Here is a 26,968-nt window from a genome sequence, read left to right as displayed (position 1 = left end):
CCTACGGAATGGCGTTTTTAGTTTTCTGTTATCTTCAAAATGTAGATTTGGGAGGTTTCACCCTTTGCCGGGGCGGAAGGGGGCGGGGCTCATTTTTGAAATACACTGGTTTCAGTGTGAGCATACAGCAGTCTGGTGCCAAAATTTGGTGGCTCTAGCTCTTATAGTCTCTGAGAACTAGCCGACAAACAAGACGGACGGACGGACAGACGGACAGACAGACATGGCTCAATCGACTCGGCTATTGATGCTGATCAAGAATATATATACTTTATGGGGTCGGAAACGTTTCCTTCTGTGCGTTACATACAACCGTTATCCGCACAAATACAATATACCCTATTTACTCTTCGAGTACCGGGTATAAAGAGATACCAAATCAACCTTCTTAGGCTCAGTCAAATGATTGTTCAACAATAAACGCACAGGCAGGAACACAAACAAATGCATATACCACAGTAGAGTTTTATGTCAATACATGAGCAAATGGGGTCAATGGTCAGTGGCGAGCTGTCGCAGCGACTGGTCATTTTGTCAGTGGGCATGTGTGTAAATAGGTGAGTGCTATAACTACTACTTAGATTGTATATCTATATATAAGACACGGGCTCTATGCCGAGCAGTGAGAGGGCCACATTGAGCACTTGACGCACCGCCATGACAAGGTAAATACGGGCATAGAGGACTGGCATCAGATGGTCCCGCATCTGCACGAGGATCCTCTTCTGGCGGTAGTAGCGACTGAAGAGGACGGCCAGGCTGTTGATGTAGCGCACCAACAGGTGCACGTCACACTGGCCCTGTTGAAGCAGATTCATCGTGGACTCGATCACCTCTGGGAAGGGCAGGAGGTGGCCATAGATCAGTTTCCAGTCGAGCTGCAAAACCGTTAGCAAAGTTGCGTTATTGTCATGGTGTCGTTCTCTTCATGGAGATTCAACTCAATACTCACATCGTCCTCCAATAGACTGAGATCGATGTCGGCCAGCGGAGGCAGTGGCTGGTAGATCCCCGCCTCCACCTGGGTATTGAAAGTACGCAGCAGCGTCTCCAAGCGGGCCGAATTGTACAGTATGTACGAAGCCCCCTTGGAGCTGCCCGATCCATTGCGCACCACCGTAGCCGCCGAGGCGTGACGCACCTCGAACAAATCCACAAGCACGGCAGCAGCGCCCAAGCGCTGGATAAGGGAATCAAAGTCGCCGCGCGAACTTCCCAGGCGGACGCCATTACGATGCATGGCCATGAGTATCATGTCCTTGGAGCGCAGTCTGTCCATGGAATAGAAAGAGATAGAAAGGATGGCATGACAGGTGATAGCGAGTAAGACTCACGCAACGTAGCTGTCTCTGTCCATTGTGGTAGCTGCCTTGCCGACTGGCTCCAGTACGGGTCCACAAACCAGGCATACGTGGTCTGTCGGCTGGGTGGGGCAGCGTTGTGTCTCCACGCTCACACGGAGTGTGTCATCAGATTGCTGATCTGGATCCACCAGGCGCCAGGTGGAGTAGGCCATTAGGCGACGAGTAATCCCGCTTAGCTGACGGAGACGATAGTGAGCTAGCTGCTCGGTCCCATCGTCGAGAGAAGAGTCCGAGCTCGGACTCTGATCGAGGCACAAGGTGGGGGCTTTTCCCGACTTCAAGTGGTGCCCATAGCGAGCGCCCTGCTTCAGCACCGTGCTCAGCACGTAAGAAATAATCGGACGACGCTGGAAACTAAACGTGCAACGATCCTTGTAGAGGGGCGTGATCTCCTGAAGGGGGAACACCCAGTCTTTGGAATACTCGATCAGACCCTGCATTGACTCTTCATCGGGCAACACTAGGCCATTCTTCTTGTCCGTGTTCGCGCTCAGCCGCATCTTCCGACCGTGCTTCCGACAGTAGGCTTCCCAATACTTGCTGATGTTAGCGATGCTAAGGTCTCCACGATCGGACACGTCCTCGATGTGAAAGCGAATGAGCACGCCGCATCGTTGGAACAGTACCGGAGAAATATAAGCATCCTTATCCTCTACAGCCGTGAAGAAGTTCATCAGCTGCTTGATGAGCGCGTTTAGAGGATGTTCAAAATGATGTTCCATCGCATACGATCTAGTGGAAGTTGCATAAAAATATGAGTGACCTGGGATAGAGGTACTTACGCTTTATCTTGATCTGATCCGCCGACTTTGTTGCATTTTCTTTTCTTGATTTTCAACGATGGTCGAAATCATCGACGGCTGGGCATATCGGCTTATCGCACTATCGCAATGGGAGGAGAGGTCACATAACAATAAAGCGACTAGTTCCACGGCACTGCTTTTTTAACTTTGTCGGGGTCCGTTTTGTTTGCCGCCATCTTAAATTGCAGCCAGCATAAATTCCGCGTTGACAGTTCCGCATGGGCAGTACACCTCAAAAGTCAGCGCAAAACTGCCTAAACATTGAAGTAATCCACAATAATGAATGATATTGGAATACAGAAAAAGATTCAAGAGGAAACATGTGAACAAAAATCAATACTATATAAAATCCTTCTAAAATATGAGTAATACTTATATTTTATCTCAGATTTTCTGTGCAGAAAAAAGTCCAGGGATTATATTATAACTTTTCAGAAATTGGAATCACAACAGGAACAAAGAGTGATTTGTCGACCGATGCGATACACACTTACCGATATAGACACTTATCGATGCATTGCATCAGGTACACAAATGTGCAAACGCCCATCGCTAAATTAAGAAAAGCAACAGCAGAGGTGTTTTGATTGGAACTGCGTTTTTGTGTAAAATTGCGTTCAGCAACTAATTGTTGCCATAATAAGCAAATGGCAAATAACCTGGAGTCGCGTGTGGTTGATCTCGACTTGGCCTGTCTGATCTGCCTGAACGAGGAGCCCGGCCACAGCTCAATTTACAGCCATGACTTGGAGCCGCCGCACACCTTGATTGCGGACAAGATTCGCTCTTGCACCACCCTGAAACTGGAGAGTTTGCAAATGCAGCGCTGGCCTGACAAGATTTGCGACCAGTGTCATAGCGAACTAACCGTCGCCTACCGCTTTTATGAAAAGTGCGTGCTGATCGAAAAGCTATTCCTCACTGCGACAAACAGCTCGCAATCCGTCGATGCAGACGAATTGGCCAGGAACCAGCAGCTGAAGCTGTATCTGGAACAGCACCACGTCAAGCTTCCCCCAAGTTTAAAAATCAAACGCGTTGACGTGGATGCAGAGACTCCTCTTGCCAGTCGTACCATAGGTCCAGCGTCAGCGGCACAGGGAAATGCAGGAGCCGGTGCCAGTGCGACATCCGCAACGGCGTATGGCCCAACTGCGAATCTGCCAGTGATCAAGGTGGAGTATTGTCAGGAGGGTGAGGAGAACACAGACTCCATGCCCCAGATACCAGAAGCATCTAGATCAATGGTCATGTCCTTAGACACCCTCATAGAAACGGTGCCCATGAAAGAGCAGCCGGGGGATACATCAGATCAGGAGGGTGGAAAAATGATCATCCCAAGTCATTGGGATTACGACAATGCCCCAGAACATTTCTATGAAATTACAATGGAGGAGACGGTGGTGGAACAGACACCGGTGTCGCCTCCTCCTCCACCAGCACCACCACCGCCGCCATCTCGGGCTTTCAACACGATCCAACGATCCAATATAAGCAAAGTAAGAAGGCGCACAGTCAACCGGGGCGTGCGCCAAAGATCTGCACCCACAGCTACTATCAGTACGCCCTCAACGCGCACTTGAAGCACCTCAAGACATCTCCGCTCATAAAGCAGCATGAAGCAGATCTGGATGGACAAAGGTGGTGGGGTGGAGCCCCACTCCTCCACGCCATCTACCATGAATGAGTATTATATATTTATATTTATATGTGTATGTCTGTTAAATGTATTGTATGTTTGTCTAAGCATTTATCTATGTCTGAATGTACTCAAGTTATTGCCCGTCGATTAGCCAAATGAGGAAAGAGTAAGCCAGGTTCGTAGATTGAAGAATTTTTTCGGTGCGAGAGCTGAAGGAAAGGATTATGGTTAGTGGTACCATCGACCATGGACCACCAGCAGTGCTCCCTCCAATTCCCAATTGAAGCAGCTCTAATATTACCGATTCTATTGGATATTCGTTTAGAAATACATATGTGTATATATAGTCTTATCTGATAAATACCTTCATATTGAAGAATAAAAGTATCGAAAAAAAACACCCGCCTTTCTCGACAGCTGACTGGGTGGGCCTTATCCAGTCTGTTCTTATCACTCGGACATATCACCATCGGATTCCATAGCTGATTAAGCTTCACAGTCGATCATTTTTCGGATTGAGCTCGACAGAAACGAAAGAAAATGTTATGGCATAAATACCGCTTGGAGAGTTCCGCATGGGCAGTACAGCTCAAAAACCAAAGGGAAGGATTCCCCAGGCTCCCAACAGCGCAGGCCGCAAGCAACTACTTCGCCCCTTTTTGTGTGAGAGATACCAACATTTATATAGTGAAAACTATAAGGTGAATTCGATTTGTTTGATTCAGTAATTTCAAGAGATATAAGAGATTAAATAAAATACACTTAGCTTGTTTGCGAGAATACCTCTTAAGTTTGAACATGCTCACGCCGGCGCACCGTCTGGCATACATTTCCATACATATGTATGTATACATGTACGTGAAAGGACGACCAGTGCGATACACACTTATCGATGTAGACACTTATCGATGCATGGCATCGAGACCATCGAGTAGCAGGCACATAGGTGCAAACGCCCATCGCTAAGTCAGAAAAAAGCAACAGCAGAGGTGTTTTGATTGGAACTGCGTCTTTGTGTAAAATTGCGTTCAGCAACTAATTGTTGCTATAATAAGCAAATGGCGAACAACCTGGCGTCACGTGTGGTGGATCTGGACGTGGCCTGCCTGATCTGCCTGAATGAGGAGACCGGTCACAGCTCCATATACAGCCATGACTTGGAGCCGCCGCATACCCTGATTGCGGACAAGATCCGCTGTTGCACTAACCTGCAATTGGAGAATCTCAAATTGCAGCGCTGGCCGGACAAGATCTGCGAGCAGTGCCACAGTGAGCTGACTGTCGCGTACCGCTTATATGAAAAGTGTGTGCTGATCGACAAGCTATTCCTCAGTGCGACGAACAGCGGTCTTCTCGTCGACGTCGATGAATTGGACAAGAACCAGCAGCTGAAACTTGATTTGGAGCAGCATCATGTCAAGCTGCCATCCAGCTTGAAAATCAAACGCGTTGAATTTGATTCAGACATTCCTCCTGCAAGTCGCACCGTGGTGGGAGCAGTCTCGGCAGCGCCTAGGGCAATTGCAGTACCAACTACAGGGTCTGGCTCGACATTAACTACAGCAGCTTTAACTGTAGCGGCAGCGACCAAAACGGCTGGTCCGAATCTTCCCGTCACCAAAATGGAGTACTTTCAGGGGGACAGGGAGGACTCAGACTCACTGGGCCTGTTGCCAGATGCCTCCGATTCACTGGTCATGTCGCTGGACAACCTCATAGAGACGGTGCCCATGAAGGAGCAGCCAGTAGACGCAGTTTTGTCGGATGAGGAGAATAAAAAGATGATCGTCTCACAACCCTGGGACGAGGACCCCCCGACCCCAGAGCATGCTTATGAAATCGAAACGCCACTATCTAAGGAGACTCAGGAGGAGCCACAGGATGAGCTGCCGCCACCGCCTCCGCCACCAGCTCCGCGGACATCACGCGCCCTCAACACGATCCAGCGATGCAATATAAGCAAACGCACATACAAACGCGTCACACCCATCTTTAAGAGGGAGGTCGACAACGATGACGACTACGTGCTGTTCGATAGCCAACAGATAGTCATTCCGGAGTCGCGTCTCCATGCGGAGCGTGCGCGCAAGATCTGTCATGTGTGCGGGAACACCTACAAGTATCAGCATGCCCTAAACGCACACATGCGGCGCCACAACAACGAGCGTCCCTATCCGTGCGAGGTCTGCCAGAAGGCCTTCATATCGAACGTGGAGCTGCGCCGGCATATGCGCGTACACACAGGTCAGAAGCCCTATGGGTGTCGCTACTGTGACCGCCGCTTCTCGGACTTTGGCAGCAGCAAAAAGCACGAGCGCATCCACACCGGCGAGCGTCCGTATGTGTGCGAGGTGTGCCATAAGGGCTTTGCCTACGCCCACGTGCTGACCGTGCATCGGCGCACACACACTGGCAAGAAGCAGTTCCAGTGTACGCAGTGCGACAAGGGATTCACCAAAAAGAGCTACCTGGCCGCCCACCTGGACCAGCACAACGGCGCCACTACTGCCGCACCAACAGCCAAGCGTCCGGCCGCCCGCAAGCTGCAAAAGAGCCATGTCCCGGAGACACTGTCTATCGGCCAGTTGATGCTTGGGGCCGAGCCGACCAAGGTGCTGGAGGAATGTATTGTCACCCACGATTTCATGTTCAATGAGGAGGACGATGGCGATGCCGACGATCACGATCTAGAGGCTGCCGGCGAAGAAGAGGCAATGGAGCTGGACGATGCAGATCCAGAACCGGAGCACGATGACTTTGACGATGTCGATGTCGATGTCGAGGTTTATCACCAGAGTGTGCGTTCCGTCAAGGATGACCCCTATGCGCTTGTCGGGGATCTGCTGGACTCCGAGGAGTTTGCTGACGATTCCAAATATCTGATTGACTAGTATTAGTATACGGCCTCGATCCCACCCCGCCCACTCTCACCCTAGTCGTTTTGAGGAAGTGGAAGGAGAAGTGAATGCGAATGCGAATGATGGAGATTTCTCTCTAGCAGCAGCTGTTTAAACACCAGCCCCAACTTTATGCCACATGAAGAATGAAGAATATGTGCCACGGCATCCAATTTTGGGGGGCCGCGTCAGCGGCGGAGAAAAACAACTGTGCAAACCTAGAAGAGTGCCTGCCGTAGGCCCCCCAGCAGTACGATTATGTGGTAGCAACTTCTCTATCTATTGTAGTTTTATTACATTCTCACATTCACATTTTAACATTCAGCGTAGATTTGCTATAAGTATAAGAGATGAGAAGACGTACGGGGCAGGGGTCTCCGTGCCGGAGATAGGTTAATTGTTCTAGAATAGTAGTATAGTTGCTGTGCTCGTCGTAGCCGCCCTTCACTGTAGTACCGCGCTGAGATGGCACAAAACTGAAGTTTTTGGCCACGTTCTTGAACCGGTTTGAATGTGTCCGTGGTTTGTTTTTGTTTTATGCTGCGGCTCTGCTGTGTCGCCTGGGGCGGCGGGGTCAACGCCACAAACTATGGAACGATACTTTAAGTTATTTGTTAGGCTAATGCAAAATCGAATTTTTTCTCGCCCTAGACATTGAAAATGTTCGTAAAAAAAATAGATCTATATATATATATATATATATATGTATGTGTATGCATGTATGTAAAAACGAGTGTTGCCTAACGAGGAATGGGGGGCAAGGGAAGTCTAAGGAAGGGAGAAGTCGGTTGGATTACAGATGGAACAATAAAACTTGAACATCGGTGTGTGTGTGGGGAGCTCTCAGGGCTGGGCTCTGGCTAATCCTCGAAGGTGATACGCCCGGGACCATGGTTCTTCATGTAGCGCCTGTAGGCCTTGTAGCGTGGATTCTCCGCCAGCTTCTTCTTCATCTCCTCGTCCTGTTCGGCCTTCCACGCTTCGAAATTGTCACGCTTCCACAGCTCCAGATGTAGATACTCTTCGATCTGTTTGTCGTCCTGCGCGTTGAACTGATGCTGGCCCATCTTCAGATAGCGCCGCACCAGATACAGCTTCTGCTCGCGTCCGTACGGCTGCTTGAGGATCGTATAGCGCCATAACCACTGGCCATGCCACACGATGAACGAGATCAGAGTGTAGGGGCAAATGAGCAGCTGAACCCAGAGCACGTCCCACAGCGTTGGCTTCGCATAGCCGCCCTGAACGTCCATCTTCTCCTCGATGACCTTGCGTATGATGCGCTCCAGCTCCTCCTTCTGGTCCGTTTTGGACATGCGATTCTTGCCCTTCTTCTGGATGCGCTCCTGGATCTCGTCGCGAGCAATGTCCAGCGCCTGGTTGCGGTACTTGGGCACCGTGGCAAAGTACTTGATGGCCGAGTCATAACGCTGCCAGCCGGAGTAGTATTGTATCACCGAGATGATCGACAGCACCACCACGATTACAATGCGCACATCCACCTTGGGCGCCACGCGGCGGCGGTAGTAACGATAGTAATGGGCATAGTATGCATCCGGGTTGTCCAGCATGTAGTCGTAATCATTGCGCGACTCCTCGTCGCGAAGGATCTCGTAGGCAGTGGCCAGGAGCTTAAACTGCTCCTCTGCTAGGGCCTTGGCCTCGACGCCGCGATGCAGATCCGGATGGTACTTGCGCGCTAGCAAGCGGTAGGCTTTGCCAATCTCCGACTTGGACGATTCACGTGTCACGCCAAGAACATCGTAGCAGTCCTCCTTGCCGCAGTACAGGCCCTCGAGCAGGCCCAGACACAGCGTTGGCAGCGCCACCAGGACAAGCAGACAGGCAGCTTGGAGACGCATGTTGGCAGGTTATGGCGTTGCTGTGCAGTGGGAGTGAGTTGCAGCGGTGGCAGGAAATGCTCGGCAACAGCTGTTTGTGGCTGCGGAGAGCGGAGCGGCAACGTCTCGTTACCGTCTGGGGAGGGGAGCAACTGGTGAGCCCGCTCGTTTTGGTGGGCACGTTGGTGCTGGCCGCTTTTGCGTCTGCTGCCCGCTTGCAGGTTAGAACTTTCCCTCCTACGGCTTTAAGCCCGCTCAAGTTGAGGCCAAAACGAATAGATTTAACTAGGAATGGGTATATCGATATACTGTGATATTTACGTTCAAGACGATATGAATTTCAAATTCAGCCAGAGGTTTTTTGCACGACCAGCTGCGCTCACATTGCCACCATCGATATAATATATCGCCTGGCCGCGTAAATAAGCGAACTTAGCGAATTATGATTCCCGTTCTTTAAGAGAGTATGGCGAAATATAGTTTATATCTACCTCTGCCGCATCAATTTTCTCATGTAAAACAGACAGCTGTGGCCTGAAATGTCGACTTAGTTCAACTTTCCTGAAAACTAATCGACTACCAACGCTCACTTGACAGACGTCGACTTGACTAGACCACAATCCATATCTTGCTAAATTAATCCATTGATAGCATAGCCGCAACGAATATAACGAGCCCAAAGGAAGTAGACTGGTAATTTACTCCAAAAGAGTAGTAACATAGATGGTGATTCCAAATTCCTGCAAAGCTTCGAAACACTGGAACCCCAAGAAGAAATTTTCAAAAGCAATCGTGCGGCTACTCCATAACTACATGTAAATGTAAAATGAAAGTAAATTTTGGTTTTCCTTCTATGTTGTAACCCTATTTTATGTGCAACCCATTAGAGAAGAAGCCTTATAATAAACTGAACTGTACAAAATTGATTGATGAACCGATTAAAATAGTACCTTTAGGGCTGAGTGTCCTAACTAGCTTTTAATATTGTTTCGAATATCAAAATTTAGGAATATGATTTTGATCGGTATATTTTCGGTATAATTTGCACATTAGAACGTATATTTCGGTATATCTTTGCGAGTCAAACGCTGAATATAATCGATGAACCCCCGGTCACACTGGTCAGAGCTGCCATGCGTATCCACGTTTCGTTTGCCGCGTTCATACCCTATACGTTACACGGTTAAACGGCTGGACTGGTAAGTGGCAAAACCATGTGCTCGGCCTTCCACCCATCCCAAAGCCCGGAGCGCTGTCCAGAGCTCATTCCACGCAATAGAGACACTGCAATTAACGTTGATTCTATGCTGCTTTTCATTGTGCCGCCGCCACAGCTAAAAGTTACGTCTCACTGCAATTGCGTTGTTCCATCGACAATTGGACAGCAATCATCTGCATCCACAGAGCTACGCAGCTGCCACAAAGCGCCGCCGCATCGGGAATTCATTGAACCTGTGTATGTGTGTGGTGTGTGTCTGTGGAACAGAGCAGCGCCCATACCTCCCAATAAACAACCAGCGGCATCGATTCTGCTTTGTTTAGCTTTTTTGTTCCTATCGGCCCTTGGCTCGCGGTAGTTTTTCCTATTTTGTTTATTGTTATCGCCGTCTTTGTCTGGCCCAAGTTAATCGGACGACCGTGCCACAGAGATGGATAACAGAAGTAGCAGCAGCAGCAGCAAGCCCAAACTCAATGGCTTTGTGGATGTAGGAGAATCATCCATTGAGGATCAGCTGCAGGACGGCCTCAGCTGCAGGGAGTTGTTCCAGAATGGAGATGGACTCACCTACAAGTAAGTGTCGGGCCACCACACAAATCTTTTAGTCAATCAATCAACACATCGCTGTCATCCCTGGCATCCTAATCCTAATCCTCTCTCAATGTCAATGTCAACATCCCCAGCGACTTTCTCATATTGCCCGGCTATATTGACTTCACCGCCGAGGATGTAGATCTTGGGTCGCCGCTGACCAAGAAAATTACATTGAGGGCACCGCTGGTTAGCTCGCCCATGGACACCGTAACCGAATCGGAGATGGCCATAGCCATGGCGGTGAGTACTGTCTCAGAATCTAGATCGGATTGGGGGCTCGACTCGGATTCGATCGCTCTAGCTGTGGTTGTAACTCAACACTCTTTTGTGCCTCTCTAACCGCTCAACCACTAACCGTTGACTACTCTGCTACCCGTCCTTGGCCTGGACTGCTTCTCACACTGATGGACTCTCACACTCGACACTGTCGTCCGACGCGCAGCTGTGTGGTGGCATCGGCATCATCCATCACAACTGCACGCCGGAGTACCAAGCGTTGGAGGTGCACAAGGTTAAAAAGTACAAACATGGCTTCATGCGCGACCCGTCCGTGATGTCGCCCACCAACACCGTCGGCGATGTGCTCGAGGCCCGGCGAAAGAACGGCTTCACCGGCTATCCGGTCACCGAGAATGGCAAACTGGGCGGCAAGCTCCTCGGTATGGTCACCTCCAGGGACATTGATTTCCGTGAAAATCAGCCGGAGATAATTCTCGCCGACATAATGACCACCGAACTGGTCACCGCTCCCAATGGCATCAATCTGCCCACGGCGAATGCCATTCTGGAGAAGAGCAAGAAGGGAAAACTGCCGATTATCAATCAGGCTGGCGAATTGGTGGCCATGATTGCACGCACGGATCTTAAGAAGGCTCGCTCCTATCCGAACGCCTCGAAGGACTCCAACAAGCAGCTGCTGGTGGGCGCCGCTATTGGGACGCGCGGTGAGGACAAGGCCCGGCTCCAGCTGCTGGTGGCCAATGGTGTGGATGTGATCATTCTGGACTCGTCTCAGGGAAACTCCATTTATCAAGTGGAGATGATTAAGTTCATCAAGGAGACCTATCCCGACCTGCAGGTCATCGGCGGCAATGGTAAGTTGCGCATCCACTAAACTGTCTTCATTAGTACATCCTAACCACATCATCGTCCTCAAATCTCTCCTCCCTTTGTGTGGCTTCTGCTCCTGGTCCCCCCCACCCCATCTAGTTGTAACACGCGCACAGGCCAAGAACCTTATCGAGGCGGGAGTGGACGGACTACGCGTGGGCATGGGCTCTGGCTCCATCTGCATCACCCAGGAGGTGATGGCCTGCGGCTGTCCCCAGGCAACGGCCGTCTATCAGGTATCCACCTATGCGAAGGAGTTTGGCGTGCCCGTGATTGCCGACGGCGGTATCCAATCGATCGGACACATTGTCAAGGCCTTAGCCTTGGGGGCCAGCGCCGTGATGATGGGCTCCCTACTGGCCGGCACTTCGGAGGCACCCGGTGAGTACTTCTTCTCGGATGGCGTGCGTTTGAAGAAATACAGAGGCATGGGATCACTGGAGGCGATGGAACGCGGTGATGCGAAGGGTGCGGCCATGTCCCGCTACTACCACAATGAGATGGACAAAATGAAGGTCGCCCAGGGTGTCAGTGGCAGTATAGTGGACAAGGGCAGCGTACTACGCTATCTGCCCTACCTGGAGTGCGGACTGCAGCATAGCTGCCAAGACATTGGAGCCAATTCCGTTAAGAAATTGAAGTGAGTGCTTAAACATAAAGCCAACAAAATCTCCATGGAGCTCCTGCATTGCAATATTCTTTACAGGGAGATGATCTACAATGGCCAACTGCGATTCATGAAGCGCACCCATTCCGCTCAGCTGGAGGGCAATGTTCACGGCCTCTTCAGCTATGAGAAGCGTCTCTTCTAACATATGGCCAGTGCTGCATCGGCCACGGGCAGCGGACTGGCTGCCCCTGCATCACAGCAACACCAACAGCAACAGAACCAGCATCGATCTGGGGCAGCCAATCCGAATCACTTTGCCCGACTGTACGATCGGAAATAATTTCGGAAGAGTTAAGAGTTGCCCTGTTCCACGCAGGAGGCATCCTCGAATCAACGACCCTATCCATACATACATGTGTATACCTACCTTATCCATCTGCCCGCGCAGACAGAAACCTAATCTTAAGTGTTTACAGACCACAATCTGTATAGAACTATGCACTCTATCTATATAAATGTCTATATATCTACAATATCTCGTAGCTATGGCCACAGAGCGCCTATCCCGTTTGTTAGTTGCATAAATGCACTGTTTATCGCACGATCGGTACAAATATTGGACATATGTATGTACTTGTATACTATATATCTACATCGGATCCACTATTCCGGTTTTGTTGTTTGTAATATATTGTGGCATGCATGCATGCATACATACATACATATATACTAGTACTGCAGCTCCTCTCATTGGGAACCATTTGTATTCCTTATGCCAAACTTATTAAATGTGAACTGAAACTGTAGCATAAATCCCTCTCATGTCTGCACTTATCTGCAAAAAGGCTTAATAGCAATGAAGCCCATTCCCTGTTTCTGAATTTTGGAATCGATTGAAATACATATGCAATATGCCAGATAATACTGCAATTTAAAGACGTTTCAATCAATGTGTTGCTAAAGCACAAACTGTACTTAGAGTCATCCATATAAATATGTATATTATCTTAAAAACCCAGGGAAACCCAACCGAAACAACTGTCTAAAGGGTATGCGGAGAGGCCAATATCAGCGGTGGACTAGAGATTTGCAAGCAAATCGCATGATCTGTCCAGTTATGTGGACATATTTACTCGAATTTGTATCTTCATCGGATATAATGCATAGACTGCTCGTGCTTTTGGATGTACTCGATGGGTTGCTCCCGAATAAAAAGTAATCCTGCCTATCGCTTCTATCTGTACATGCACATACCTTATAGGGTTTCCTAGCTAAACGGAAAGGTGCGAAATGTGCTAAGATCTCATATTAATTGGTGCCGAGATTACAGATGAAAGAAAAATAGATTTGAGCGGAATGTTTGAAGAGTAAGTAATGGTGCTTGATGGGTGCAAGAATTCCAATTGTATCCCGATATTTATTTCGTCATATTTAAGTACATAAATAATTAGTTTTGATTATAGATTGAATTTAGTAATAAATCGAAATGATTTTGATGTTGATTAACCCTTGATAAGGACACTTAAACAAAGCTAGTATAGTATATACAGTAAGGATGTATTCAAAAATGCCGATAAGAGCCGAAAGTATATATAGAACAGATAGAAAAATGAGGTAATATATCGGAAAGCAGATACAGAAGCGCTCTCTCTTTTCCTCTTTCGATCTTCCTCTCTATGTCTCTCTCTCCTCTGTCTGGCACACACGCTCAGGCAGGCATATCAAAAATATATATATATATATATGTATACATGTGTATGTATGCATGTATATATATTATTTGTTATATGTATATGGTATTACTAATAATGTGTATATTTGGAGCTAAGCGGGAAGGATCGGATGGGTATTTGGTTGGCTGTGGATCAACAGAATCAGCACCAGCTAGTGGGCGGGATTGTCAGGGGCAAGGCAATGCCACTTCTCATGGAAGTGGTCCGGCAATCGGATGCAGTCGTGCCATTGCTGGAGGCGTTCGCCCTTGCTCTGGGCCCCCAGTTGAACGCTGCCCAGGAAGTCGTTGCTCTTGCCCAGATCCTTGTCCCACACGGTCACAATGAGCATCTCCTTATTGAGATCGTGGGGACTTGCCTCAAAGTAGAACTCCTCGTTGTAGATCGGGTTCAGGGTCCGCCACTTGACGCTCGTCTTGTGCTTCTTGTTCTTGTGTGCATCCGGTTTGAGCTGACTGAAACAGAACAGACAATTGCCAAAGGATCGGAGTACAATAATCTTGAGGACTACTCACAGCTTGACAAAAGGATCGGAACTACCGTTGTTATCCATGGCCATAAGATTGATGCACTGCTTCACATTGACGACTAGCGCCCGCCGTTTGGTATTGTAGCACAGGGAGATCAGAATTTTGCCATTGGGCCACTCCTGGGCTATTTCCGCCGCGTTGCTGTACTTATCCTCCACGCCCAGCGGCACTGAGATCCGGTACTGTGATGTGCTGTGCACCTGCAATATAAATGGAAACGGAATGGGAAGGTAAAGCCGTAAGGATCTGTACATTTTCGCTAGATTTATCCGCTCGCAATTTCGGGCATAGAGTTCCGGTCCGTTCTTTAAATTAAATTTCAATTATTTCAGCTGGGCTGATTGGGCTCACTTGAATATTTTTTGGTTTAGGTTTTACTGCCAATTGCTCGGCGAAGAGGGCACGTTTCCTTGCCTGAACACTTGGCGAAATCAAGGTGAAAGCGAAAACCGGAATAATAGCTTCGAATTAGCCTCGTGGATGTGGCCCCTAGAAGCTTATCCATCGTGGACTCACCGTGGAGAGGCAGACCTTGGCCGCGCCTAGGAAATCGTGACCGTACTTGTCATCATCAAAGAGGGCCACATACAGCAGGGAGTTGCCGAGCTCCTCGGGCTCCACGCCGACAAACTGGAGGGTTTCGTTGAACTCTGGATTGCGGGTCTTGTGCACGGTCCTAGTGCGCTGCCAGCGCGTGTATTTGGTGAGCGCCTCGGGCGTGATAATGTTGAGCTTGCAGTATGGATCGGTCAGGCCAGAGGCATCCATGGCGGGCAGATCCCGTGCCCGCACCATTGTGCAGTCCAGGCTATGGAAGCTCTCCCGATAACTGATGGCTATCTCCAGCCAGCCGAGCAGCGGATCCCGACAATGCTGCTGCTGGGATTGGGCGTATTGCGATTGGGATTGGGATTGGGACTGGGAATGGGTGCCGGAATTACCGGAGCCAGAGCTTTCGCTGATGGACCAGGACGAGCTGACCGAGCCGCGGCGCAGGGAGCTGCTCTCACGGCGAATCTGGGCCACCGCCGAGCCGTTTGAGAGGCTGACGCTGTCGTAGTCGGTGCACTCAGACAGCCGGTGGCTCTGCTGCCGGCCGAAGAAGAAGGAGTTCGACAGCTTTCGCTCGCCGCCGTCGATGAAGCTCCGTATGGAGCCATATGCCCGCAGTCGGAAGCTGTCCTCTCTCTGCAGTCTGCCCATGGCCGAGCCCTTGGCACCTTCAACTCTACCGCTCCCACCCCCACCGTCCAGCTCATCCTCCGGCTCAGAGGGGCCGCTGCTGGAGCTGCTGTCGTTGACGCGTATCGTCAGCTTCTTGACCCGCGCCGTCCGCGTCGGCGTTCCGTGACAGCTGTGCACGGACCGCGTGTCTCCTACGATGACATAGAATATCGATATTAGCGGTGGTTTCAGTCGACTCCAGATGCAACCCTCCGATTAAATGTCGATTAGATATCAATGCAACTCGATAAGAAGCTGTAATAGGGAAACGGAGGCATGGAGAGCGAAATTCAGCGCTGCTCACGCGAAGCCATGTTCCGGTCTTAAGTTTCAGATTGATAATTCTGACAAAAATCATGAACCGTAGCGCTGTGCTGTCCGCAAGTTCTCTGATCAAACAATTGATTGCAAACTGTCTTAACTGATGGTCGAATCATTATACAGCTTTGATATGGGGGAAACATTGTTAGAGGGACTGGCAAAACAAAAAGGCAATTGATAAAAGCATAGTAGAGTTCTGGATTCGGGTTTTCAACATTGAACCATCCGAAGGACACCACTTAAATGCAAGTTTTCCTTTGGTATTTTCAAGTAAAATTATCTAATTGATTAACTATTTGTGGTTTAGTTAGCAAGCGACGCTTATTTGCAGGCTCCGCTTTGCACTCTGCACTGTCCCTTGTGCGAAGCGGGAGTGTAGAGTAAATGACGCGACTGGACATGAAACATCCCTACCTGCCATGGATGCCATCCCTCCTGGTGTTGGCGTGGGCGCAGGCGTGGCGTTGGCGCTGGCACTGCGCGGTGTGTCGTACCGGGGCAGGCCCTTGAAGAACCAGGCCCCCGATTTCTTCCACATCTCGCGAGTCTCCGAGCAGATGCGACAGAGCCAAATCTCTCGGGTTCGCTCGCTGGTATGATACCGGATATTGATATCCACGCTGCACTTGGTGCACACGGACTGGCGGCAGTCCTCGCAGATGATACGATGTGGTCGCAGCAGGCCAAAGGTGTCGCCGCAGAGCCGACAACAGTTGGGGCCCCGCTCGACTGCATGCTGCTTGATCTTCTCGACACGCTCCACCAGTCTGCCGACCCGCTGCCGCTCGGCAATCTCGATCTCCTCATTACGCCGTATCACGGATATGATGGCTTCCTGCTCCTCGGGACGCAAGGGTTCACTGGTCTTTGAACTGCTCCAGCCGGCTCTTAATCTGTGCGGGAGAGATGGAAAAATCGTTAAGACGGGGAGACCTTGTTAAATTGCCAGTTCGAAAAGTGTTTCAAGTGTGAAGAAAGGAATGGGTGCCCTTGCTAATGAGAATCGTAAGTTGCGGGATGGTAAATGCGGTTTTCATGTTCACCAGCCCCAGCAGCAGCTTGCCAGCTTGCCAGCTCGGCAGCTCGGCAGCCCAGCAGCCAGCAAACGGCCAAAATGTCAAGTTCAAAGTTAATTAGCCCGCCCATTTTTAGGAGCTATTCCCGTACCCGTAACCGGCACCTAGCTCGTGCTTATTATCCCCCACTTTACACCCCGTAGATGGAATGTAGATGGAGTAGTGTCGTGTGGCGCCATGCAAAAGCTTCATAAATATGTACATGTTTGTATGTACATACATACATACATAATTACATGTTTAGAGCACATTAAAGGAGATTAAAAAAACTAAAATAGGTAAATATCAAGCAAGTTATACTCGTACAAGGAGTATCTGTCTGTCGTATAGCTCTAGGAAAAGCTTTTAATGCTTTTTTATTTCAGTTCCCCTTCATTGCGTTTCGGGAGGTGTTCGGGATCCAAGAGCGTTTGTTATAGCCACTTTGGAATTACTTACACATGGCATTAAGATACAAAAAAAGCAATGCGCAACCTCAAAGTCCACATACAGACGCCAGCACAGCAACCAGCGCGTCCGGACATGCAAATCCGGGCGTAGAGGCTTTACTTTACCATTTATGAATTTATCGAATGTACGTACATATGTACATATGTATTTTTCGTATGCGTGTTGCCTTCACGATGGGTTTAGTGACTTGACTTCTGCTCTTGCCCTGTACTCGCACTCGTATGTACGTGCAACTGTTTGTGTGTGGCCATGTGCTCCAAGTCTGTGTATGCTGTAGCCCCATGTGAAAATGCCCTTGCGGGCTCCCTAACATCATAATTAAATTACAAATTCGCTTAGTGCTCCATCAACATTGGCTCGGACCAAAATAAGTGCCCCTCTTAGTAACTAAATCAATAGGAAACCGGATGCCAAATCAAATCAAACAATGTTCTAAAACTCTGTCGTGAGCCTCTTTTTAAGACCAGACCCCTTGCACTCAATTCTTATCGTCTCAGCTGTCATACTAAGCTGAGGCAGAGCTAAGCGTTTATGTTTCAGTATCTGATTGTCCCATTCGAAATCAGTCTTCAATTTCCAGGAGCTCAATCCAAAAGCTGTCTTTGTCGAATGGATAAGTATATGGCTTCAAACATGTGGAACACCATATTGAACAAAACAAAACAGACAAAACAAAGGAAAATTTGTAGAGCGGTTTCCTTTCTGCCCTTAGCCTTGCGTTTATTTTCTTACTATTTCTTTCGAGGGCACACATGTACATATGTATGTACATATGTATGTACGTATTACCTTTAGTTTGTAGAAACACTTTCTAGACACGCTGTAGATCGGTGTTGCCACGGTCTTCCATTTTCAGACACACTCTGTACTAACCCTGCTCGTCTTAGCATTGCTGATTGGCTTTCCCTTTATCTGTCTTTCTACGCCCTATGGCCATGCCCTTCCAGTTCCTGATGTTGCTCCCTTGAGCTGTAATTTGAATTTCAAGTACAGAGCCAAAGCTCTTCGTTTCTATGCTTCTATGTATATGTTCGCATGCGTGTCCGTTCCTGTCTGTCTGTGTGTACATACCTACATACCTACATACATACATATTTATGTATATGTTTAGGTGTAAGTGGAGTGTCAGTGTGAATGGTTACAATGTGGCGAACGAATGAACGAACGGAAGTGTAAATTGCACACTTGATACCTGCCCACCCTACCCAGCCTGCCACCTCCTCCCGCACGCACTCCACTCTATTTTACGCTCTGCTTCTTGTCCATGCTGTGCCATGTCTGGGGCTGTGGGGCTTGGTGGGGCTGGCTGCGTCCGTGTGGCGGCGTTTTTGTGTGTGTTTAATGCGCCCAAGTCGCATTTACAGTCAGCTGGGATTGATTTGAGGCATTCTCTTGCTCCTTCCTCTGCCTCTTCCACTGCGCCACCCACGACTGCCCCACGCAGTAGTCTACATATTCGTACCACCAGCATATGCTGGGGAGTTTGTATGTAATGTAGTAGGGAAATGGTCTCGTTTTGTTGATTGTGAATTCCGGGTGCGGTATGCGGCATGCGGCATGCGGCAACGGGCATGCGACATGCGGCATGGGCGTGTTGCTTAAATCATGTAAACGGCTCTGCCATACCCCAATTCCCACCCCCCGTCAATTGCAACACATATGAAGGCCACTCTGTCTCTGGACCAGTTTGTGTATGTGTTTGTGGGGGGCCCATAAACTTGAGGCGCGTCGCATCATACAAAATTAAACATTATTAAAAATTAATTAATCTGTCAGCGTGCAACAATTATTATTCGAATTGGGCCGCCACAGAAACCATGTGGATCCCATCCGATCCCCTCAACGATTTCCGTTTCAGTATCTACTCCACTTAGCCTTCACAGTTGTTTGTTCAGGGACATGGCTCCCGCGCTACATATCCGTCGTCGTCGTCTGGCAGTGTGTGCAGCACCCACATCTATTTCATTTGATTAGGCCACACTTGTGTGCTGTGTTTTTGGCCAATCATGCACACACACACTCATACACAGACGGAGTAAGAGATAATTAAATTACAACTAAAGCTTTTATGACATTTTGGTTGTTGTTAGCTCTAACACAAACGCAAACTCACACACACACAAACATGAAAAAAATATCATTTGTTGCTATTTTGCGAATGGCCATGAGACGAAGAAATTATAAGATGACCAATTGTTGCATTAGACTCCCAATTCCAATTCCAATGCCAATGTCACTTCAGCTTTAAGCCCAACTTAGCTTTCAGGCCATGCCTTTCAGCTGCTCTGTAAGCTCGCCTTTTGAGGCTTATAACGGTACTTACTTGGCACGCAAGGCCAGCTGTCTGTCGCTGGGACAGACAAACTTGTTGGCCGTGTTATTGCGGTTCTGGAAATCCATTTTGTCACATTATATTCGGGTGATAATTTTTGTTTTGCTGGCTCTTGTTTGTGGATTGCAATGAGTTTATCTCTCTTCCGCTCTGCTCTCGAATAATGTGGCACTCAATCAAAGTAAACAACGGGAATCATTGCCTCCAATAGGCGCGGCGCACTCACTCTATATCTATCTGCAGCGTAGTTATTTTTTGTCGCTGTTCTTTGTTATTTTGCGGCTCCGAACGAACGAAATTAAATGGCAACAGGAACGAAATGTAAAAGCTCCATGTGTGCGCTATCGCTGGTGTGCGTCGTCTGGTGCACAACAGCAGTGACAGCCGCAATTACAGTTACAATCGCAGCCAGGAATGGGGCGATGGGAGCAGTCGCGATGCGAAAGTATCGAAAGCAGTTGCGTTACTCCTTGGCTCGATGCGACCAGTGCCCACTTCACTTGAACGCACAATATTGGTGTTTTTACATTGGACACATTATGGAAGAGTCGATTTACAAGAGCTGTGAGCAATTCATGTTTTAGGACATATCTCAGTTAAAATATAAATATGTAAACATATATATTTGTACAAGGTGTAGCGCTTTTTCGAAAATGTCCACCCTGTTGCCCATTGAGCTATCACCACTAGCAGAAACAAGAAGTAATATATATTACTTGAGTCAACTCAACTATCGATATGTAGCTCATGCCTGTGTAAAGGCAAAGGCTCAGCGATGGGTGCATATTCTATGCACAGCCATCTCTAGGAACATGCGCATTGACACTCCGCCACCCGCTGACCCTTCGGCCTGTTGCACAGTGGAGTTAGCTAACGGCGGCCATATGGCCACGCGCAGGAAGCTGTCAAAGTGGCGCTGTAGTCGGTAGTGGTCGCGGGGGAGCCTCTTTCCGAAGGAGCTCTCGTAATATTTGCACACGAGCAGGCCAAAAGCAAAGCTCGGACGGATGAGAAAGGTTGAGGGGAACGGAATGTGGTAGCGAAGAAGTAAAGCACTTGAGCACGAACAGACGCACACGTGCTCGTTCGCTCGCTCCCGTTCTCGCTGTCCTTGATTTAGCTGCTTTTCCACCCTCTCTCACTCGCACTCCTACCACCTAACCATAATTGTATCGCATACTTTGGTGAGCCGACAGCAATGCCAGCCATGTGGTGGATCGAGTGGAAGGAGGGGGCATTGGTAGGTTTTACGACTTCACTCGCTTTTTATACCCGGTATTCGAAAAGTAAGTAGGGTATATTGTATTTGTGGGGAAAAGTGGAAGTATGTAACACACAGAAGACGACGTTTCCGACCCCATAAAGTATATACATATATTCTTGAGCAGCATCAATAGCCGAGTTGATAGAGCCCTGTCTGTCTGTCCGTCTTGTTTGTCGGCTGGTTCTCAGAGACTATAAGAGCTATAGCCACTGAATATTTCCTCCAGACTGTTGTATGTACTCATACAAGAAGATACAAGATACTGTGGCGTAAGAAGTGATGTAAATGTAGATGACAGATGTAGGAAAAAAATTAAAATGTCGAATTTCAAATATAAAAATTAAAAAAAAAAACAAGCCACAGATATGTACATATGTATGTACATATACTAAGTACCGGTTATTAAAGTTGTGACTCGTAAGAAGCGTCTCACACGTCCCTTCTCGTTTTTTTTATCCTATTGAATGTAGACAAAGAGTTTTCGGGAGCTGCGCCGGCTGTTTATCGGTGAACGCCACTAGCGGCAGAGAGTCAAGCGATTTCATTGCCGAACACGTCTCTTCGTCTTTATCTCTGTCTGGCTTTACGAACCCACTGCCCCCGTGCATTCTCTCTAAATTTATGCACTCACAACCACCCACTCCCTCAACCTATTCTACCTATGCCCTGAAGCTAAATCCTTGACCGTAAGCTACCCTCGTAGTAGGTGAACGCTGTAAGTGGTTTACCCCTTACAGAAGAGAAGCACAGTAGTTGAGCAGCATTTAGAAGGAGGAAGGAGGGGGTCCATGTGTCCATTTTAAATAAGTTCTGTCGACAGCTAAATGCAAATATTTCTTGTCGTTGGCATTTTGCACGTACTGCCATGCCCGAGTCCACTCTCTGCCCCTGCCGCTCTGTATTCACAAGCCGCTTTAACCAAGTGTTGACACTATACCGTTAGACGCTGGCAGTTGTCATCGCTGTTTTCCTTTCCCCTTGTCATTCACTTTCAGAGGGTTATACGACTTCTACCAGACGTTTTGCACTTGGAGAATGGGTAGTATTAATACACATATGTATATGTAAGTGCAAAGTACATATGCACAATGTACATACATATGTTCTAAAGTTCTCATCCAAAGCTCTACCGAATTAGATCATAATCGGATCCCTTTAGTATAGCAAAGATCGGTCAGCAAGGGTATTAAACGATTCGGTCCAGACACCAGTAGTATTTTCGTGTTATTATTTTAGCTCTTGTTTTTGTTGTTTGCCGGACAGGATTGGGCATTCAAAGCGCGTCCCAAAGCTCGTTTATTCCATCGTCTCCCAACCCAAGCCATGTCTTACCATACACCCATCAACGTGGACGCGGCATTGTCCTTCGAGCTGCCAACTTGAGTACACGTAAGACATCACGTGGGTGAGAGAGTAAAGGGAGAGACAGTTAGGTTTTCAGTCGTTCCCGTTGCCAGGGGGCTTAATCAAAGCCAACTGTTGATGACGGATCTGAATCTGGAAATTAAATCTCAGCCAAATGGAGCGGATATCTTAATGAAATCAAAGGAGTCCGCTTCATTAGCCAAAACGTCTGCCTGCGTTAACAAATGTTGACTCTTACCACGTTTATTTTAGCTTTTATTTATTTTTCAGCATTTCAGTAACCATTTTATTTTATTTCTGCTCTTCGTTTGTCTATCGTTTCAATGTCTTTTTGCAAAATTTGCATTTTATCTGCGACTAGCTAGAACCTCTCTGTCTGTCTCTCTCCAACTTTTTGTTCACTCTCTTTCATATTCCATAGTACAGTCACACACATATACATCCTTATGCAGCTTTCTACTTATTTTTTGTTGTTTCTATATTTGTTTTACATTTTTACTAGTAATTAAATTGCTCCTTGCGCTTTTTCACTTATCTTTTCTTACTTTTTTATCTTAAACTAAGTTGTCGAGCTCCGCCTCCGTTCTCTACAAACCGTATGCATATCCCATACGAACCGTACACTTCATAGTTGAAAATTTGACTAAGGCAAGGGCACGAACAAACAAAAAGGTACAATAAGTTAAGACTTCAATAGGTGAGTTTTGGGGGAGGAGGGTCAGGAAAATCTATCAACACAAGATATATTGGGCTTGCGGTATGGAATTTTGGTTGGAAGCCTCCTATTCGCGTAGGGCGCGCTGCTTGGCATGCTTCTTTAATGTGGCGGTGGGCGTGGTCGCAGGCACTGGTACTGCCTTGACCGACGCCGTGGTCGGGAGTGGACCCGTTGCTAATACCGGTGACGTAGTCTTTCGGTGCAGACGCTTGTGATAGCTTTGCCCCAGAGAGTTAACAATTGACACGACAAAATAGCACACCATTCCTATTACAAACGTCTCGAAAATCTTTGATAGCAGATTGCCTGAATCGGGGCCAATCCCGGCACCTTGGCCGGCACCACGCTGCTGCCGATGGAGGCGCTGCTTTTGGTTTTTGAGAAAAGCCTTAAAGGGCTCTTGCAGCTTATGACCGAAGTAGGGCAGCGAGGCCAGCAAATCCACTGCGCGCTCGATCAGCGTTTCATTAAAGGCAATGATCACGAAAATTTTCTGTATGTGCATTTTGATTATGGCCTTGCCGATAAGTGTGGCGCCAAAAAAGGTCCAGAATGGCACTAGGAAATGGCCGCAGGTGATGCCAGCCAAGTCAAACAAGGGATTGGGAATCTGCAAAGGATTTCATAGTCAGTACTTTTCTAGGATTTTCCATATATGTATGCGTGTCTGCATGTTTCCACTTACGCTTGCACAGGCCATGATGCCAAAGAAACCAATGCGCTCCACCACGCGCTCCATAAACAGCTTGCCCTTGTCCATCAGGCTGAGGTTCTTTTGGTTCCTCTTGGCGTTCAGGGCCTCAAACTCGGCCAGCTCCTCTGCATCGTCCGGATCGTAGCCGGAGAGTCGCGCCGCCTTGGCCATGAAGTAGGGCGGCAGTTCTCCTAGGGCCGTGCCAGCACCCCAAAGGAATGCCTCTAGTCGAACTTTTGACATGATGGCCCACAGATTGGGCACTCGCTTATCATACGGCTCCTCCGGGCAGATGATGCTGCAGATGAGTCAAAGAAGCGGAGCATGTCAATGAAGAACCACACATCACGATTGGGAGGAAACTCACTCATCTGGATAGGGAGGGCGCGGGAATTTCAGGGAATTGCACTCGTATGCGGCGAGCGTGACGCTGGCTATGTGAGGACCCAGATATAGAAGGAACGTGTGCAGTCCGGTGCCAAGTCCGACTGAGGAGAGCACGCCCAGACCCAGCCAGTAGACAAAGAACCAGGTGTTACGACGCACTAGCTCAATGGCCACCTGGTGTGGTCCATCTATTCTGTAAATTACACTAAATAAAATGCCTAATACTATCAGAGCGGCTAGCAGGAGACGTTGCTGCACCAATCTGAAAGGTTATATCGAGTGTGAGTATTGTTTTCCGCCTGAACATTCCCTGTGTCATTCGTCGTTACCTTGCGCTCCATGTGCGAAACAGCGCCAGCAGTTCGAGGCCACAATACCTGGACGTATCCAGGGGTCGACGCCAGAGCACCAGCTGCTCGCGCTCGATCCGCTCTCTTTCACGCTGTTTGTCTTTTTGGTTCTTCTCCTTTTTGCTCATTTGAATCTTTCCGTGTACATGCGACACCTGGGGTGACGACGTCGAGGTAGATGGGGAAATGGAGGAGCTTGATCCTGATCCCGATACTGTAGCCTGCATAGCGCTGCTGCTGCTGTTGGAGTTTTGGTTGAGTTTAGTATTGGAATTGGCCTTTAGAGTGCCGTTGGGCATCTGCTTTTTGTGGCTGTGTTTATTCGTGCTGCTACTGCCACTCGTGTGGCGTGTGCTTTGGGCATGACTTTTCGTGTTGGTGGCTGCTGTTTCCTTTTCCCTTTTCGAGTGTTGTGACATTTAAGCGGATTGCAAGCGGCTAAGAATGGGAAAAAAATAGATGCAAAAATTACCAATTTACTGCCAATATCACTCAAAACAAAAATTATTATTTTAATGAACTGATTTTAGTTGCAAGAATTTTTGTTAATTGCCTTCGATCATTCGATTTCGTAATTATGCTAGTCGTCGTGGCCTACTGCCATTTTTTTCAAATATTTACAGAAATACCGCGCATGCTGGCAATGCCAGATTGAAAAAAAAGGATGATTATGATATAATTTTCAACACTGCCTTTCCCACGGTCTACACTCTTCCCCGCTACATACACGCGGGTACAATTTTATTTCTAAATTGAATTAGATTGGTGACAATTTTCATCAGGTTGGCAGCCACGCAACAACCCACATACAAAAAGCACTTCACCATGCGCACGTGTACGTGACTGTGTACGTGTTCTTGTGAGAGCCCGCGGAAAAACACAACAACAACAATAGAAGGGAGATTATCATACGATACTCGGAGCACCAATAAAATGAATCCACATGCGCGTTTAACCGAACCGCTAAAGACTGTCTGTGCCACTGGCTTTTGTGCGGGCGGGTAGCGGTGGTATGAGGTTTGGGGTAGTAACTGTGCGATGCAGTGTCTTCTGTCTAATCAGCGTTTTTGCCACACCACACAATAAATTAAATTTTACACTCAACGCCGATTTTTTTGGTGGCCATGCCTGCAGCTGTTCTGCACTTCGAGTTTCGGCTTTTCGGGGTGGTAAGGCGGCCCAAGAGTGTGTTGCCAACCCCCTTTTGGAGCGACACTGACACCAATAACAAAGAAACGGCACAAAGTGTCTCAGGGGGATGGTGAGTGAGAGAAAAGACAGGGCAAACACACAAAAATCAATTGCAATTGCACAAGTGCAAAAACAACAATGACACGAAAACAGACGACCGAGAACCAAGCAAAAGCACCATGAACTAAAACTACTCCACTTCTTCGCTAATTTGTACGTCACGAGAAACCTCAGCAGCGGCAGCAACAACAAAATTTAAAAAATACGTACAGCAAGAAGCACTCTTTCGATTATCGGCTTTGTAACTAACTTTAAAAAACACTGACTAAAAAAAACTGATTAAAAACAAAACGGGGTGCTGTAAAGATTGTGGGTGGCTGCACTTCAGTGTGACCGCGAAAATATCGATAAAATATACCGTCAGGGTATTCAAAATATACCGTAAATATATCGCAGCCTTAAATCCTCGATTTTTATGTTCAATTTAATATTACTAGCTTGCAAAGACTTTCACCACTGAAACAATAATTTAATCCGATTGAAGAATCAATTTTGCCTCTAAGAAATACTCCTTTTTATTGGATTGTATACCTGATAATCTTATATTTAACAAATTTTTATTTGAATTTTTCATTCAAATTACCCCTCTGCAAGCACGGGAGCTTTGTCTTCAGTATGTAAATGTATGTCAATTATTAACAGAGACACATGTACATATGTTCACTGATATCATTGTTTTTCTGAAAATTGCACAAAGCGTTGGGGAACATAAGTATATAATATATATTTATATATATCGATATATTTCGACATTATCATTCATAATTCATTATTCATATTCATTATAGTTCTTTATCATCATTATCGTCTAACTAATCACCTATGGATGGTGTTTTCATTGATTTGATTTATTTTCCTTTATTTCAATAGTTATTATATTAATATTTTATATTTAGTTATTTTATTTATTTATTATTTAGTTATTTTTTATTTGGAGTTTTTTATTCTAGCGATCTTGCGGGAAACAAGGGAGATTTTACGCTGAGAAATTTGTGTCAAAAAACTAAGGTGTCGACAACAGGTAAAAACGTCACAAAAAATGCAAGGTGTGCAAATTAGAATACACCAGCGACTTCAATCCTCCATGTAACTGGACTCTCGCACGGTTGCATTTTAAAGGGGATTTTTTTTGTTTCATTTTTTGTATTTGTTTTCAGTATGTAAATGTATGTAAACTATTAACAGAGAAACAT

The 26,968-nt window shown here is 47.5% G+C and overlaps 6 protein-coding genes and 1 long non-coding RNA gene across 10 annotated transcripts; 2 read left to right on the top strand and 5 right to left on the bottom strand.

Moving 5' to 3' along the window:
- Positions 1 to 445: 445 nt before the first annotated feature.
- Positions 446 to 2,299, bottom strand: LOC117903713 (DALR anticodon-binding domain-containing protein 3). The gene is made up of 4 exons (XM_034816060.1): positions 2,147 to 2,299; positions 1,335 to 2,096; positions 953 to 1,271; positions 446 to 878 (listed from the first exon to the last, which is right to left on the bottom strand). The coding sequence occupies exons 2-4, from the start codon at positions 2,084 to 2,086 to the stop codon at positions 591 to 593; spliced, it is 1,359 nt and encodes a 452-aa protein (XP_034671951.1). The 5' UTR covers positions 2,087 to 2,096; positions 2,147 to 2,299; the 3' UTR covers positions 446 to 590.
- A 403-nt stretch (positions 2,300 to 2,702) lies between these two features.
- Positions 2,703 to 7,329, top strand: LOC117903715 (zinc finger protein with KRAB and SCAN domains 2). Its single transcript, XM_034816062.1, has 3 exons — positions 2,703 to 3,111; positions 4,377 to 4,391; positions 5,132 to 7,329. The coding sequence occupies exons 1-3, from the start codon at positions 2,815 to 2,817 to the stop codon at positions 6,698 to 6,700; spliced, it is 1,881 nt and encodes a 626-aa protein (XP_034671953.1). The 5' UTR covers positions 2,703 to 2,814; the 3' UTR covers positions 6,701 to 7,329.
- LOC117903716 lies at positions 3,980 to 4,627 on the bottom strand. 3 transcript variants are annotated; one of them, XR_004649522.1, is made up of 3 exons: positions 4,593 to 4,625; positions 4,174 to 4,503; positions 3,980 to 4,115 (listed from the first exon to the last, which is right to left on the bottom strand). It is a non-coding gene; the product is annotated as an uncharacterized LOC117903716 (long non-coding RNA). The 3 variants fall into 3 exon arrangements; XR_004649524.1 differs by having other exon boundaries at positions 3,996 to 4,300; positions 4,368 to 4,464; positions 4,593 to 4,627; XR_004649523.1 differs by having other exon boundaries at positions 3,996 to 4,300; positions 4,368 to 4,503.
- On the bottom strand, positions 7,013 to 8,867 carry LOC117903714 (dnaJ homolog subfamily C member 25 homolog). The gene has a single exon (XM_034816061.1). It carries the CDS (start codon positions 8,566 to 8,568, stop codon positions 7,567 to 7,569), a length of 1,002 nt encoding a protein of 333 aa, XP_034671952.1. The 5' UTR covers positions 8,569 to 8,867; the 3' UTR covers positions 7,013 to 7,566.
- A 778-nt stretch (positions 8,868 to 9,645) lies between these two features.
- Positions 9,646 to 12,893, top strand: LOC117898156 (inosine-5'-monophosphate dehydrogenase). The gene is made up of 6 exons (XM_034807366.1): positions 9,646 to 9,746; positions 9,882 to 10,339; positions 10,450 to 10,600; positions 10,803 to 11,454; positions 11,570 to 12,110; positions 12,177 to 12,893. Exons 2-6 carry the CDS (start codon positions 10,197 to 10,199, stop codon positions 12,280 to 12,282), a joined length of 1,593 nt encoding a protein of 530 aa, XP_034663257.1. The 5' UTR covers positions 9,646 to 9,746; positions 9,882 to 10,196; the 3' UTR covers positions 12,283 to 12,893.
- Positions 12,894 to 13,848: 955 nt separating this feature from the next.
- Positions 13,849 to 20,104, bottom strand: LOC117898135 (rabphilin-3A). Of its 2 annotated transcripts, XM_034807332.1 has the most exons (6): positions 19,738 to 20,104; positions 16,303 to 16,781; positions 14,860 to 15,719; positions 14,329 to 14,543; positions 13,968 to 14,268; positions 13,849 to 13,907 (listed from the first exon to the last, which is right to left on the bottom strand). In XM_034807332.1, the coding sequence occupies exons 1-6, from the start codon at positions 19,812 to 19,814 to the stop codon at positions 13,905 to 13,907; spliced, it is 1,935 nt and encodes a 644-aa protein (XP_034663223.1). In that variant the 5' UTR covers positions 19,815 to 20,104; the 3' UTR covers positions 13,849 to 13,904. The 2 variants fall into 2 exon arrangements, with proteins under 2 accessions (XP_034663223.1, XP_034663232.1); XM_034807341.1 differs by lacking the exon at positions 13,849 to 13,907 and having other exon boundaries at positions 13,925 to 14,268.
- Positions 20,105 to 22,828: 2,724 nt separating this feature from the next.
- LOC117898165 (vacuole membrane protein 1) lies at positions 22,829 to 26,117 on the bottom strand. The gene is made up of 5 exons (XM_034807378.1): positions 25,986 to 26,117; positions 24,504 to 24,962; positions 24,155 to 24,436; positions 23,779 to 24,085; positions 22,829 to 23,703 (listed from the first exon to the last, which is right to left on the bottom strand). Exons 2-5 carry the CDS (start codon positions 24,941 to 24,943, stop codon positions 23,158 to 23,160), a joined length of 1,575 nt encoding a protein of 524 aa, XP_034663269.1. The 5' UTR covers positions 24,944 to 24,962; positions 25,986 to 26,117; the 3' UTR covers positions 22,829 to 23,157.
- Between the last annotated feature and the right edge of the window lie 851 nt (positions 26,118 to 26,968).

This window comes from Drosophila subobscura, chromosome A (assembly GCF_008121235.1).
Source record: "Drosophila subobscura isolate 14011-0131.10 chromosome A, UCBerk_Dsub_1.0, whole genome shotgun sequence".
NCBI lineage: Eukaryota > Metazoa > Arthropoda > Insecta > Diptera > Drosophilidae > Drosophila > Drosophila subobscura.
Note: the sequence above shows the minus strand (reverse complement) of the source record. Positions and strands in the feature narration are given on the sequence as shown.